Source organism: Mustela nigripes, chromosome 16 (assembly GCF_022355385.1).
Source record: "Mustela nigripes isolate SB6536 chromosome 16, MUSNIG.SB6536, whole genome shotgun sequence".
Lineage (NCBI taxonomy): Eukaryota > Metazoa > Chordata > Mammalia > Carnivora > Mustelidae > Mustela > Mustela nigripes.
In genome coordinates, this window is record NC_081572.1 from 4,955,344 (window position 1) to 4,967,398 (window position 12,055).

Below are 12,055 nucleotides of genomic sequence, written 5' to 3' on the forward strand. Positions count from 1 at the left end.
TGGCTCGGCGCAGCCTGGCATGGATCAGCGTGGTTTGGTGCAACCTGGCACGGGTCAGCCTGGCTCGGCGCAGCCTGGCATGGATCAGCGTGGTTTGGTGCATACGGGCACAGGTCAGCCTGGCATGGCACAGCCTGGCGTGGATCAGCGTGGTTTGGTGCAACCTGGTGCAGGTCAGCCTGGCTTGGCACAGCCTGGCATGGATCAGCATGGTTTGGTGCAACCTGGCGCAGGTCAGCCTGGCTTGGCGCAGCCTGGCATGGACCATCGTGGTTTGGTGCAACCTGGCGCAGGTCAGCCTGGCTTGACACAGCCTGGCATGGACCATCGTGGTTTGGTGCAGCCTGGTACAGGTCAGCCTGGCTTGGTGCAGCCTGTACTGGATCAACGTGGGTTGGTGCAACCTGGTGCAGGTCAACCTCGTTTGGTTCGGCCTGGCATAGTTCAGCCTGCTTTGGTCCAGCCTGGTGCAGGTCAGGGTGGTTTGGTCCAACCTGGTACAGATCAGCTTGGTTTAGGGCATCGTGGAGTGGATCAGCGTGGCTTGGTGCAGGCTGGCACAGATCCACGTGGCTTTTCTCAACCTGGAGCATATCCTCCTGGATTGATTCAACCTGGCGCATATCCACTTGATTTGGTACAGCCTGGTGCCTATCCACGTGGTTTGGTCCAACCTGGTGCTTATCCACAAGGTTTGGGTCAATCTAGTGCCTATCCTCGTGGTTCAGTTCCACCTGGTGCCTATCCTCGTGGTTTGATCCAGCCTGGTACATATCCACACAGTTTCATGCAGCCTAGTACTGATCAGCGTGGTTTGGTTCAACCTGAAATTGATCAGTATGGCTTGAGGCAGCCTGGTACCGGACAACCAGGTGTGATACCAGCAGGCACAAGGCTGCGTGGCTTTCCAGCATTTGCCCCAGATTTTCCAAGATCTTTAGCACATCCATATCACCCTGGTGTAATACCTCCTGGCAGATATCAACATGGTCAGGTGTCAACACTCCTAGCCAATCAAGGTTTGGCATCACCAGGTATTGGCCAGAAGGGTTTATCAGAAACTTACCAGCAAGGTTTGTTACATCGTGGCACAGACCAGCATGGCCTGACACCATTAAGCCCCCATGTGGGATCTGTACAGCGAGCTCAACAGCATTTGGTTTCGCCTGGCCCAGATCAGCATGGCCAGGGACAAGCAGGCACAGAACAGCAAGACCATGTATCCTCTATCCCAGAATCCTGGGACCGATCCTATCCTGGCCCTCACGGCCCAGATGTCCTGGAGGTAGATCCACGTGTCCAGATGGGTTTGGATCCAAAACAAATACATGCCTCAGGCCAGCCTGCCTTTCCCAGGAGCGCAGACTTTCTCAGCGACCTCCATGGAGTTTCCTCCGAAAAGAGCGATTTCCAGAGCGAGAGACGAGACTCGCTGGATAAATTAGCTCCTACCTTCCCCATGGCAGTGGAAACATTTCGTCTGATGGGAGAGCTCCTTGGCCTCTATGTAGAGCTCAAGGAGAACATGAAGGAGCTGGACGAGGAGCAGGCTGGCCAGACCGACCTAGAGAAGATCCAGTACCTGCTCGGCCTCATGGGTGGGTTCCAGGGGTGCAGAAGAGGGGCTGCTGTCTGTGTATCCGGCATCCCCTGGCCTCCTCTGGCTGCTGGTCTGCTTCCTGAGTCGCTGCAAATAGCATGTCCCTTCTTAGCATTTCTGGGCTCTACTATAGCCTTTGGGGTCCAAAAGTTGGAATTAAACGACTCGGAGCGAAGCAGCCTCAGGAGGAGAGAGGCGGTTCGGATGCCCTGGCCGTCTATCCGGACGGCCGTGGGGGCCGGTGGGAGGATGGAGGAGGATGCCGAAGAGGTCAACTTCACCTTGGTCCGTGCGGAGCGGACGGGCCCAGAGAATAGTTAAGATTTGAGAGTTGGGTGGGAAGTGTGGGTTAGTAGCCCCAAAGTCCTTCAGGATAATAAGCATTAGGTGGATTTTTTTAGAGGGTAAGGACACCCCTCTTTCCTTCCGTCCCATCCCCCCTCCCCAGTCACCGGGAAAAGCAGAAGTGGGGTGTCCTGCTGTTTGCTGGCGGGGGTGGGGGGGCTTCGCCATGGGGGCTGGGAACAGGGATTGTGGGGGCTTCACCATGGGGGCTGGAAACAGGGGTTGGGAGATCCCTGCTGGAGATCTAACCCTTGTGACGAATAAGGCCTCCATTATTCACAGTCAAGAAGGCTATACCCCCAGACCTGCAGGAACAGCTGAACACTTTAAAGTCCTTAACCAAAGAAGTTCGGCAGGAGAAAGCAAAGGTAAGTAAAGGAGTCCTGCGCGCTCTGCCTTTGAGGGCCTGCGGCCCCACTCGCCACTGGTATTTTGATGGATGGCGCCATCCTTGGGCTGGCATTATTATCTCGTTGGATTTTCACAAGCCTCTCAGGTAGGAAATGTCCCTCAGGTGACATCATGCTCAGTTCCAGGGTCTCACACCGCATGCTCGAAGCTGTTGAGACCCGGCGGAGCCATCAAGGAGGCCAGTGCTCTTTCATTACGTGGGGGCCGCTTCCAACAAAGCCCATGGGGAGTACAGCAGCCTTGGAGCCAAGTCTGGGGGACTCTCGGGACCAGTGGCCATGGCAATGGGCTACCCGGATCTTAAGTGGTTTTATTTTATTTATTTAATTGATTGATTAATTAATTAATTAATTAGAAAGAGAGATCACAAGTAGGCAGAGGGGCAGACAGAGAGGGGGAAGCAGGCTCCCCGCTGAGCAGAGAGCCCGATGTGGGGCTCGATCCCAGGACCCAGGACCCTGAGATCATGACCTGAGATGAAGGCAGCGGCATAACCTACTGAGCCCCCCAGGTGCCCCTCTTCAGTGGTTCTTAACGCCAGCTGTCCACAGCCGTGGGACGGATGGATAGAAGGGTGGGCAGATGGATGGATGGATGTCCAGAAGGGACAGACTGACCAATGGTTCTTGTTAGAGGCTTGCATCAGGACGCGGACTCGGGGAAAGGGGCTTGCTCGGGCTGCGGACACATATGCAGAAGGCCAAGAACTTGGGCCTAAGCCTGACCTTCCTCTTCCGCTGGGTTTGTAGATGGAGAGGATGCAGAAGATCCTGGAGGACAACGGTGAACACGGAACAGGAAAAGACCTGAAGAATGGCTCGCTGAGCTTGCAGCTGGGAATCCTCAGGTAAAACACTCCTGCTGAGTGCAACTTGTGTCTGGGCATCGCCTCGCCCCAGCCAAGGAGGTGTTGGCAGCCTTTGGCTCACTCACAGTCTGAACTGGCCCCTGTCTTTGACCCTGGCTGTGTCTGCCCTTCAGGGTGTCCATATGTAGTTCAAGTAGCTGGTAGAAGTTTTCGAGGTTCTTAAAACCATCCAGCAGGGGCACCTGGGTGGCTCAGTGGATTAATTCCTCTGCCTTCAGCTCAGGTCATGATCCCAGGGTCCTGGGATGGAGCCCCACATCAGGCTCCCTGCTCAGCGAGGAGCCTGCTTCTCCCTCTCTCTCTGCCTGCCTCTTTGCCTGCTTGTGATCTCTGTCTGTCAAATAAATAAATAAAATATTTTAAAACAATTTAAAACAAAACAACAAAAAAACCAGTCCAGCAGCAGCAGTCTCTCCCCAGACGGAAGCTGGAGGAGAGCACGTGTCAGAGCCCCCTCAGGGCCCTCGCACGGCGGGGGGGGGGGGGTCCCACCCCCTAGAAACCTCTCAGGTCGGCACGTGGGCACCCACTTTCCGGACAAGCAGTGCCTGGAACTCCCTAGATAGAGCCTGCCGTGGGGTGGGCCCAAGAGCCGTGGTGCGCATCCTCTGTCCCTCGTGGGACATGTGGGCCCAGACCGTCTCTTCTGCATGTCTCTCAGAGTGACCGTGGCTGACATCGAGAAGGAACTGGCCGAGCTGAGGGAAAGCCAAGAGCGGGGCAAGGTCAGCATGGAGCACTCGGTCTCCGAAGCCTCCCTCTACCTGCAGGACCAGGTGAGACCAGGCTCTTCTCAGTCGGCCGTGGAGGGTGGGGCTATGGTCGCACCCTCTGCAAACGCTTTCGCCCATTCTGTGGGCTCTTTCCATCCTCTTGTTAGTGTCTGCCTTTACGATTTTATGTATTTATTTGAGAAAAAGAGAGAGAGCACAAGCGGGGGGAGGGAGCAGAGGGAGGGACAAGCAGACTCTGTGCAGGTGTGAAACCGACTCGGGGCTCGATCCCATGACCCTGAGATCATGACCTGAGGGGAAAGCAAGAATCAGACACTTAACTAACTGAGCCACCCAGGCGCTCCGATAGCATCTGCCTTTAAATCTTGAGGGATGCTATCGCCGGTCGTCCCAGACTCCCACTGAAGAGCGTCCGGACCAGGACTGGCCCTGTGAGTACTTGCAGGAGGACCGGATGGGAAAAGCCACAGGGCCACAGGGACTGATGTCAGGAGTGCCTCAGGGATAGAGGCCCGGTTCTGGGCCACTCCCACACCCCACCAGCATGTACCATGTCTTGACCCCAAAGCCACTTGTCCAGTGTGAGGCTCTAGGAGTAGAAGATCATGTCCACAGCTCACGTCTAAGCTTAGCAACCTCCAGGGCTCTCCTGGGAGCCACACTCTGCCCTGGGCAGGCCCGGCTCCCAGCACAGCCTCTTCAGGGCACCGGCCTCCAGTCTCCCCATCTGCCGCCATCTCCGCTTCCTGCCTCTGAATACACAGCTGCGCTCCCACGCTGCCCCTTGTCCCAGAATGTCCTTGTCACCCCCACTTACCCAGCGGGCTCCAACTTACCCCTCACAACTCCACTGAAAAGCCCATACTTCGGGGAGGCACCTTCCTCTCTTCTAGAGAATCAGTCTGTCCTTTTAGCCCACGGGCCCTCTGCCACGCTTACGGACACTTCCGAAGAGTGCCGGTTCTTCTGGGAGCAGGCAGGAGTCTCACTGAGCTCAGGCACAGGGGAGCTTGGTTGAAAGAACATCGATGTGGGGGGAGGCTAGAAAAGGCAGACCTTCCAGGCCAAGGGGGCAGTCTGGCCGGGGCTGCCCGGGCTCCGTCCTTCATGTCCGGTTCTGTGCGCACCTGTGCTTCTGTGTCCCCGTCCGTACCCGTTTCTCTCCAACACCTCCACATCTCCTTCCCACCGTGCTCCCAGCCAGCCTTTGCATATGGCCCACAAGGGCTGCCTTGGCCCCGCGATGTTACACGCTTCCAATAGAGGGGGTTCAGTTGGCCCAGCCCCTCTCTGAGCCAGGCAAGAGGTCCCACGGCTGTGGGACTGGCTGACCCAGAACCGGGTGCCGACCCGGGACCCGTCATGTGCGGTGATGCACAGGGACTGCGGGAAACAGAAGAGGACAGGAGAGCCAGGGGAAGGCGTCTGCTCCCGCCCAGAGCAGGAGAGACCCCTGCAGCAGAAGTAGCACCCGTCCCACTGATTTCTTGTTACTGAATCCCGGCTGGGAACAGAGCATGTGTGAGCAGCAGAGGGCCCAGAGCTGTGTCTGGGTGTCATCAAGCTCCTGTAAGTGTTGGTGGACTAACAGATGTCACCACTCGAGGGTTTAGCTAGAGAGACATGTCCTCACACCAGATCAACGAGCTGACTAGAGAAAGGTCCGGAGACCTCCATCCTGTAAGGGTTTTATTCAGCATCAGGGCGTCCTCGCCGAGAACTCTGTTCACTACTTAACAGACGGACCCTGGGCGCCTCTCCTACATGCACTGCACTCTGAGGGGCCCTGGCAGGGGCAGTGACTGCCTGAATCACGTGGGGGCTGGCGATATGGACAGATCGCGGCCGTGTGGACAGATCGCGGCCATGCCTCACTCACTGCTCTGCACCTGCCTTCTTGCCCACACCCAGCTTGACAAGCTCAGGGCGATTATCGAGAACATGCTGGCCTCATCTTCCACGCTGCTGTCCCTGAGCATGGCTCCTCACAAGACGCTGTCCACTTTGGAACCTGGCCAGATTGACCCGGAGGCCACCTGCCCCGCCTGCAGCCTGGACCTGAGCCACCAGGTCAGCACGCTGGTGCAGCGCTACGAGCAGCTTCAGGACATGGTCAACAATCTGGCTGCCTCCCGGCCCTCCAAGAAAGCCAAGCTCCAGAGCCAGGTGACTCCCACTGGCGCCCCCCTCCTGGCATGGCCTCCTGTGCCCCACGGCGGGGAGCCACAGCCTGGAGACCCACAAACCGAGGAGCGGCTGATGGCGCTTAACTGGCCTCAGGGCCAGCTTGCCAAGGTGGAGCCCTTTACTGACCCCACACAAGTCCCTGGTCCTTTCACTGGGTCACAGCGAGGGCAGGAGCAGCACTAGCTCTGGGGACATGAGACCATGGCGAAACCCTGGCTCCGTGGGGATGAGGCCATGCATTCATGTGCCTCGGGGGACACTGGCATAGCAGGTTCCTTGACACAGTATACAGTATCCCAGTCCCCTTCTCAATTCCCCAGCGAAGGGCAGTCTTGCTGGTGGGGGCAGGGAGAGTCTCTCGAGTCCCTGAGTCCTGCCTCTTAGGCTCTGGAGTTGAGATCCTGCTCAGGGCAGGTGGGAAGACAGTAGCCCACACCCCAGCTCTCAGGAGCCACAGGGCAGCACACCGCTCTGGAGCCTCGATCGCCTCTGCTGGGCACCCCCTCCAGGGGGCCAGGTCCCTCAAGGCTGGACCATGGGGAAGTGGGGGCTGAAGCTCACATGCCGGGGTGGGGGACACACAGAGCAGAGAGCCTGCCACGGTCTGGGGGGCATTGTGGAGAGCCAGAAGGGGGCCCAACTTTGGCCTTCCTGCTGGGTGGTTTCTTAAAAATTTTATTTATTTGAGAGAGAGAGTGCACGAGCAGGGGGAGAGGGAGACGCAGACTGCCCTGCTGAGCAGGGAGCTGGGCACAGGGCTGGAGCCTGGGACCCTGGAACGACCATGACCTGAGCCGAAGGCAGCCACTTCACCGCCTGAACCAACCAGCCAGGAGCCTCCGGGCAATGTTCTAAGGGCTGCCCCGGCGGGGCAGTAACACCACGCAGCGGCCCCAGGGAGCCTGCCTTTGTGCCTCTTGCCACAGGATGAAGAGCTGCTGGGCCACGTCCAGAGCGCCATCCTGCAGGTGCAGGGCGACTGCGAGAAGCTCTACATCACCACCAGCAGCCTCATCGAAGACCACCGGCAGAAGCAGAAGGACATTGACGTGAGGGGCCCGCGGGGGGGTGGGGGGGGGGGGGGGGGGGGGTGCGAGGCCGTTGCCATCCTGGCTCCTCGTTCTCCGCGCCCCCGCCTCCCAGGTGCTGTACCAGGGCATAGAGAAGCTCGAGAAGGAAAAGGCCAACAGAGAGCACCTGGAGATGGAGATTGACGTGGTAAGGGCGGGCCAGGCCCAGAAGAGCCGCTCTGTGTCCCGAGAGGTCTCACAGGGCCTTCTTTGAAAGGCCAGGAGTAGAGCGGAGCCCGGGGGAAGCTCAGTGTCCAGGCTTGTTGCAGGGCCATGGGGCCCTGCCCCGGCTCTCTCCCACCTGGGGCCCCCTCCTCTCTTGCGGGCAGAAGGCTGATAAGAGCGCCCTGGCGGCCAAAGTGAGCCGTGTCCAGTTCGATGCCACCACAGAGCAGCTGAACCACATGATGCAGGAGCTGGTGGCGAAGATGAGCGACCACGAGCAGGACTGGCAGAAGATGCTGGACAAGCTCCTGGTGGAGATGGACAGCAAGGTGAGGGCAGATCACTCACTGCCCCAACCCGCCTATCCCAGTGCTCACTACTCACCCACGGCCACCCGCAGCTGGACCGCCTGGAGCTGGACCCCGTGAAGAAGTTGCTGGAAGACCGCTGGAAGTCCTTGCGCCAGCAGCTCAAGGAGCGCTCTCCCCTCTACCAGGCGGACGAGGCGGCGGCCATGCGGAGGTGGGGTGCGGACCACAGCGGGGGGCTGGGAGGGGGGTCCCCACCAGCGAGCGCAGTGTGCCCTGGGGGAGAGGCTGATCCCACTGGACCATCCCGTAGCTGCAGGGATAGAATCTGAGAGCTTGAAAAGCTCTTCCATCTTAGGCTGGTTCCTCCTGCACTGGAGGAAGGGTGGGGAGAGAAGGCTAAGACTCTTTGGCACGGGTGTGCTCCTTGGGGCCCCGAGGCAGGGATGGGCCCACAGTCCCCAGAGGCGAGCCTGCTCCAAGGGGTCCCCTGGTCTGCCCTGGGGCAGGCTTGAATCCCCGGGTTTCCACTATTGGCCACCAGAGGGCGCCCGAGTTTCACACAGGGCCTCCGTTGGGGCCCTTTGAAACCCTGCTGGCTTTGGGTTGGCACAGGTGGGTGCTGGAGAGGTACCCCAAAGCAGGCAAACCTAGGAGCTAGGGTGTTCCAAGGGAACAGGGACTAGATCTGCCTCTGGTGGCTTGGGACCTGTCACCCTGGTGAGCCAAGCTTCCGGCCCGCTGGGCCTGCAGAGGGCCCAAGGCCGTCTGTGTTCTCCGTCTCTCCCATTCCCCACCGTCCGGGCAGGATACTCACCCTCTGCGTGTATCCCACTCCTCACAGGCAGCTCTTGGCACATTTCCACTGCCTCTCTTGTGACCGGCCCTTGGAGACAGCTGTGACTGGACAGTGAGTGCCCACACCTGGCCAACCCCAGCTGGTGGCTGTCACGGGGGCGGGCACAGCTGTGCTGCGCCTCCTCTGTTCCCTGCCTGCCTCCAACACTTGTCCTTCCTCGGCTCCTCTCCCCCGGGTCCATTCCCACAGGCCTCACCTCCGTCCTTCCCTCTGCCACAGCCTGGACGGGAAGGCTCCTCGGGCACGTAGACTGTGGAGTCCTGGCTTTAGGAATGGGATTTCTCTTGTTCCAACCGTCCTCTTCTCTCTGCCCCTGCCCAGATTTATCCCGGTGACTCCTGTGGGCCCAGCCCTGCCTGGGCACCGCTCCACCCGCCCCTACACTATCTTTGAGCTGGAGCAGGTCCGGCAGCAGAGCCGCAAGTACGGGGCAGCAGGCTCCCGGGCGGGGCTTCGCAGGGGAGCCGGGGCAGACGCTGGAGGGCGCATGGCTCTCTGGAGAGGCTCCTCCTCCTGGTTGGACAGTGGGGGGCAGGGAGTAATTTCTCAGCTAGCCCCCCACTTCTTCCCAATAAGAGGAGGAATGGAGGCCTATTTAGTAATCACCTGCCTTTGAGTCCCTCCTGTTGGGGGTGCCGGAGGGACACTGCTGAGGCTGCCGGCGGGGGACCTCTCCCTCCTCACACCCCCAGATGCTTCAGCAGCCCCAGCATGGGAGGAAGGGAGGGGTCCGATGTCACCCAGCCAGAGGGTGGGCTCAGTGGCTGTTGGGGGAGGAGGTGGGGACATAATGCACACTCCTTGGGCTCCTGCCCACCTCCCTGCCGCATTTCCATCTCCCAAGGATGGGGGTTCAGCCTTAAGGATGATTTCAAACTGCACTTTGGAGCCCTCAGGGTTCCAGGTAGGGAGGGCCAAGTGTGCTTCCACCCCGTCCCGTCTGTGGTCCCTTGGGGTGCTACGGGCAGGGCGCCTGTCCACACAGGGTCCTGCTTAAAAGGGCACAGATAAAGGGCTGGAGTGGGCCTGGGTCTGAGTGTGGGCTCGGACTGGCGTGGCCCCCTTACCCACCGGCCTGTGCCCCACAGCCTCAAGCTGGGCGGTACCGCCTTCCCTCGGGGCGACTTGGCGCACATGGAGCGGAGCGTGGGGCGCCTGCGCACCATGCACTCCAAGATGCTGATGGACATTGAGAAGGTGCAGATCCACTTCGGAGGCTCAGTCCGGGCCAGCAGCCAGATGATCCGGGAGCTGCTGCAGGCACAGTGCCTGAGCTCCCCCTGCTACAAACGGTAGGACCACACAGATGGGGCCTCTGGCCGCGGGGCTCAGCCTCTGCCCACCCACAGCCCTGTGAGTGTACTGCTGGGGAACGCCCTGCCAAAGAGGGGGGACGGCGGGCAGGAGAAAGAGGGTATTAGTGGTCTTCAGGGTGGCCCGACAGCGAGTTTGCTTTGCCCTGGCTCCTGGAGACCCCTGACACAGCTGTCCCATCCCCGGCTGGCTGTCCCCCCCCATAGCTGGGTCCTAGGGGACACCGGCTCTGGTGACACTGCCATCTTCACCACAGGGTGCCGGAGACAGCCGACTACGTGTACTCGAGCGTCCCCCGGCGCTGCGGGGGCAGCCACACCCTCACGTACCCCTACCGCCGCAGCCGTCTACAGCACCTGTCCCAGGGCCTGTACCCCACCGAGGAGGTCCAGATCGCCATGAAGGTTGGGGTGCTGCCTGGGAGTGAAGAGAGAGGGCCCTCACAGGACCCCACGTTCTCCAGTCATTCTGGAAAATGTCACCAGAAGGGTGGATGACCAGCCCTCTGCCTGGAGGCTGTTTCTGAAAGCCTCTGGTACTCCGGCTTTGTTGGGCCTCCTGCCCAGCGAGCCCTGCCACCCCCACCACGGGCCCTCCCTTCGCCCTGGCACTGCCAGAGCCTGGGGGAGGGATCTGGGAGTCGGGGGAGGACGTCCCTCAGTGCCACCGCCCTCATGGAGGAAGGAACAGAGGGCATGCTCTAGGGGCCACGTGGTAATGGATATCCCTCCCCCGCCCCCAGCATGATGAGGTGGATATCTTGGGCTTGGATGGACATATTTACAAGGGACGGATGGATACAAGGCTGCCGGGCATCTTGACCAAAGACAGTGAGTGTCCCAGGGGCCCAGAGACTCCTCAGGCTCCTTGCTCAGGAGTCCCTCGGGGTCTGCCCAGCTCCTGGAAGGCCATGGGACCACTGGATCCTGGGTGCCTCCTCCTGCTATTGCTCCGATTCCAAACACTCTCAAAGCCCCAGGTCAGTGTTGGCAGGTCGGGGACAGCCATCTAGTCTCAGCCAATGAGCCGGGACGTCATGGCCCTGTGACACATTCATGAAGTCTTCCTCCTCGTGCTGCCTCATCGGCTTGCCTACCTGGGCCTCTGTTCCCAGCACCACCAGGACCCAGTCCTACCCCTCCTTCAAAACTCAAAGTGCCCCTCCTCAGCACCCACCACCTGCTGAATTTCCCCGCCCCCTCCCAAAGCTCCACCTGCTCTTAGAGCTCGTGTGCACCTATCCAGCCACCTGGCCTCCTGAACTTGAGCCCAAGTCAGAACTCACCCAGCACCAGGCACAGGGCTCACGGCTGTAGGTCCTCAGAGCATATCTGAGTGGGTGGGTGGTTGGATGGATGGACATGGGAATGAATGGAGTGCTTAGAAGGGGCATATCCATTAGTTCCGACTCGGAAGGTCCCCCGCTAAGGCGGCCGCGACCAGCGGCCCTGCAGCCCTCTCCCCATCCACATGGGTCCCCACAGAGCTCCCACTCAGCATCTCAGAATGGACCCTCCCCTTCACCGTCCCCCACCAGCCTCCGTCTCCGGGATGAGCAAGCACAAGGCCAAGCATTCCCGGCCCCACGTGCACAGGCAGCAGTCCCTCAGCGACAACGGCCAGCTGCCCTCGAGACCTCAGAGTGCCCAGATGCTGGCTGTCAACAGCCCAGGTAGCTTCCCTCTGGCCTTCTGGGTGACCTCCACTGCCCCCAGGCCTCTCCTGCTTGCCCGCCAGCCCCCTTCCCTGCCCAGGGCTGGTCTCTGCCCTTATTTCCCCGCAGAGAGGAAGCGCCGGGGAGCTGAGGGATGGGAGGGGGAGGGAGGAAGATCCATCTTTACTGAGTTGGGTTTGTTTTTTTAAAGATTTTATTTATTTGACAGACAGAGATCACAAGTAGGCAGAGAGGCAGGCAGAGGGGGGCGGGAAGCAGGCTCCCTGTTGAGCAAAGAGCCGATTCGGGGCTCCATCCTAGGACCCCGGGATCCTGACCTGAGCCGAAGGCAGAGGCTTTAACCCATTGAGCCACCCAGGCGCCCTTACTGAGTTCTTATGTCGCAGGACTGGGGGGCAGATGCTGTTACTGTCCCCATCTCCCAGGAGAGGGAACAGGAGCAGGGTTGTAGCCCAGGGCTCTGGCTCCAGGCTCAAGTCCCCCCCCCCCCCCCCCCCCCCCCCCCCCCCCCCCCCCCCC

General features: G+C 60.2%; 1 protein-coding gene across 1 annotated transcript in view; it reads left to right on the top strand.

The window, feature by feature from the left end:
* The window catches only part of QRICH2 (glutamine rich 2), a 33,525-nt gene that overhangs the window by 17,250 nt on the left and 4,220 nt on the right, over window positions 1-12,055 (top strand). The window contains exons 8-23 of the mRNA XM_059380168.1: window positions 22-698; window positions 729-1,598; window positions 2,228-2,313; window positions 3,106-3,203; window positions 3,886-4,000; window positions 5,870-6,124; window positions 7,072-7,194; window positions 7,289-7,363; window positions 7,545-7,709; window positions 7,781-7,902; window positions 8,533-8,598; window positions 8,869-8,970; window positions 9,636-9,839; window positions 10,118-10,265; window positions 10,604-10,697; window positions 11,399-11,533. Of these exons, the coding sequence (XP_059236151.1) occupies window positions 22-698; window positions 729-1,598; window positions 2,228-2,313; window positions 3,106-3,203; window positions 3,886-4,000; window positions 5,870-6,124; window positions 7,072-7,194; window positions 7,289-7,363; window positions 7,545-7,709; window positions 7,781-7,902; window positions 8,533-8,598; window positions 8,869-8,970; window positions 9,636-9,839; window positions 10,118-10,265; window positions 10,604-10,697; window positions 11,399-11,533 (3,335 nt within the window). The remainder of the gene's footprint in view (window positions 1-21; window positions 699-728; window positions 1,599-2,227; window positions 2,314-3,105; window positions 3,204-3,885; window positions 4,001-5,869; window positions 6,125-7,071; window positions 7,195-7,288; window positions 7,364-7,544; window positions 7,710-7,780; window positions 7,903-8,532; window positions 8,599-8,868; window positions 8,971-9,635; window positions 9,840-10,117; window positions 10,266-10,603; window positions 10,698-11,398; window positions 11,534-12,055) is intronic.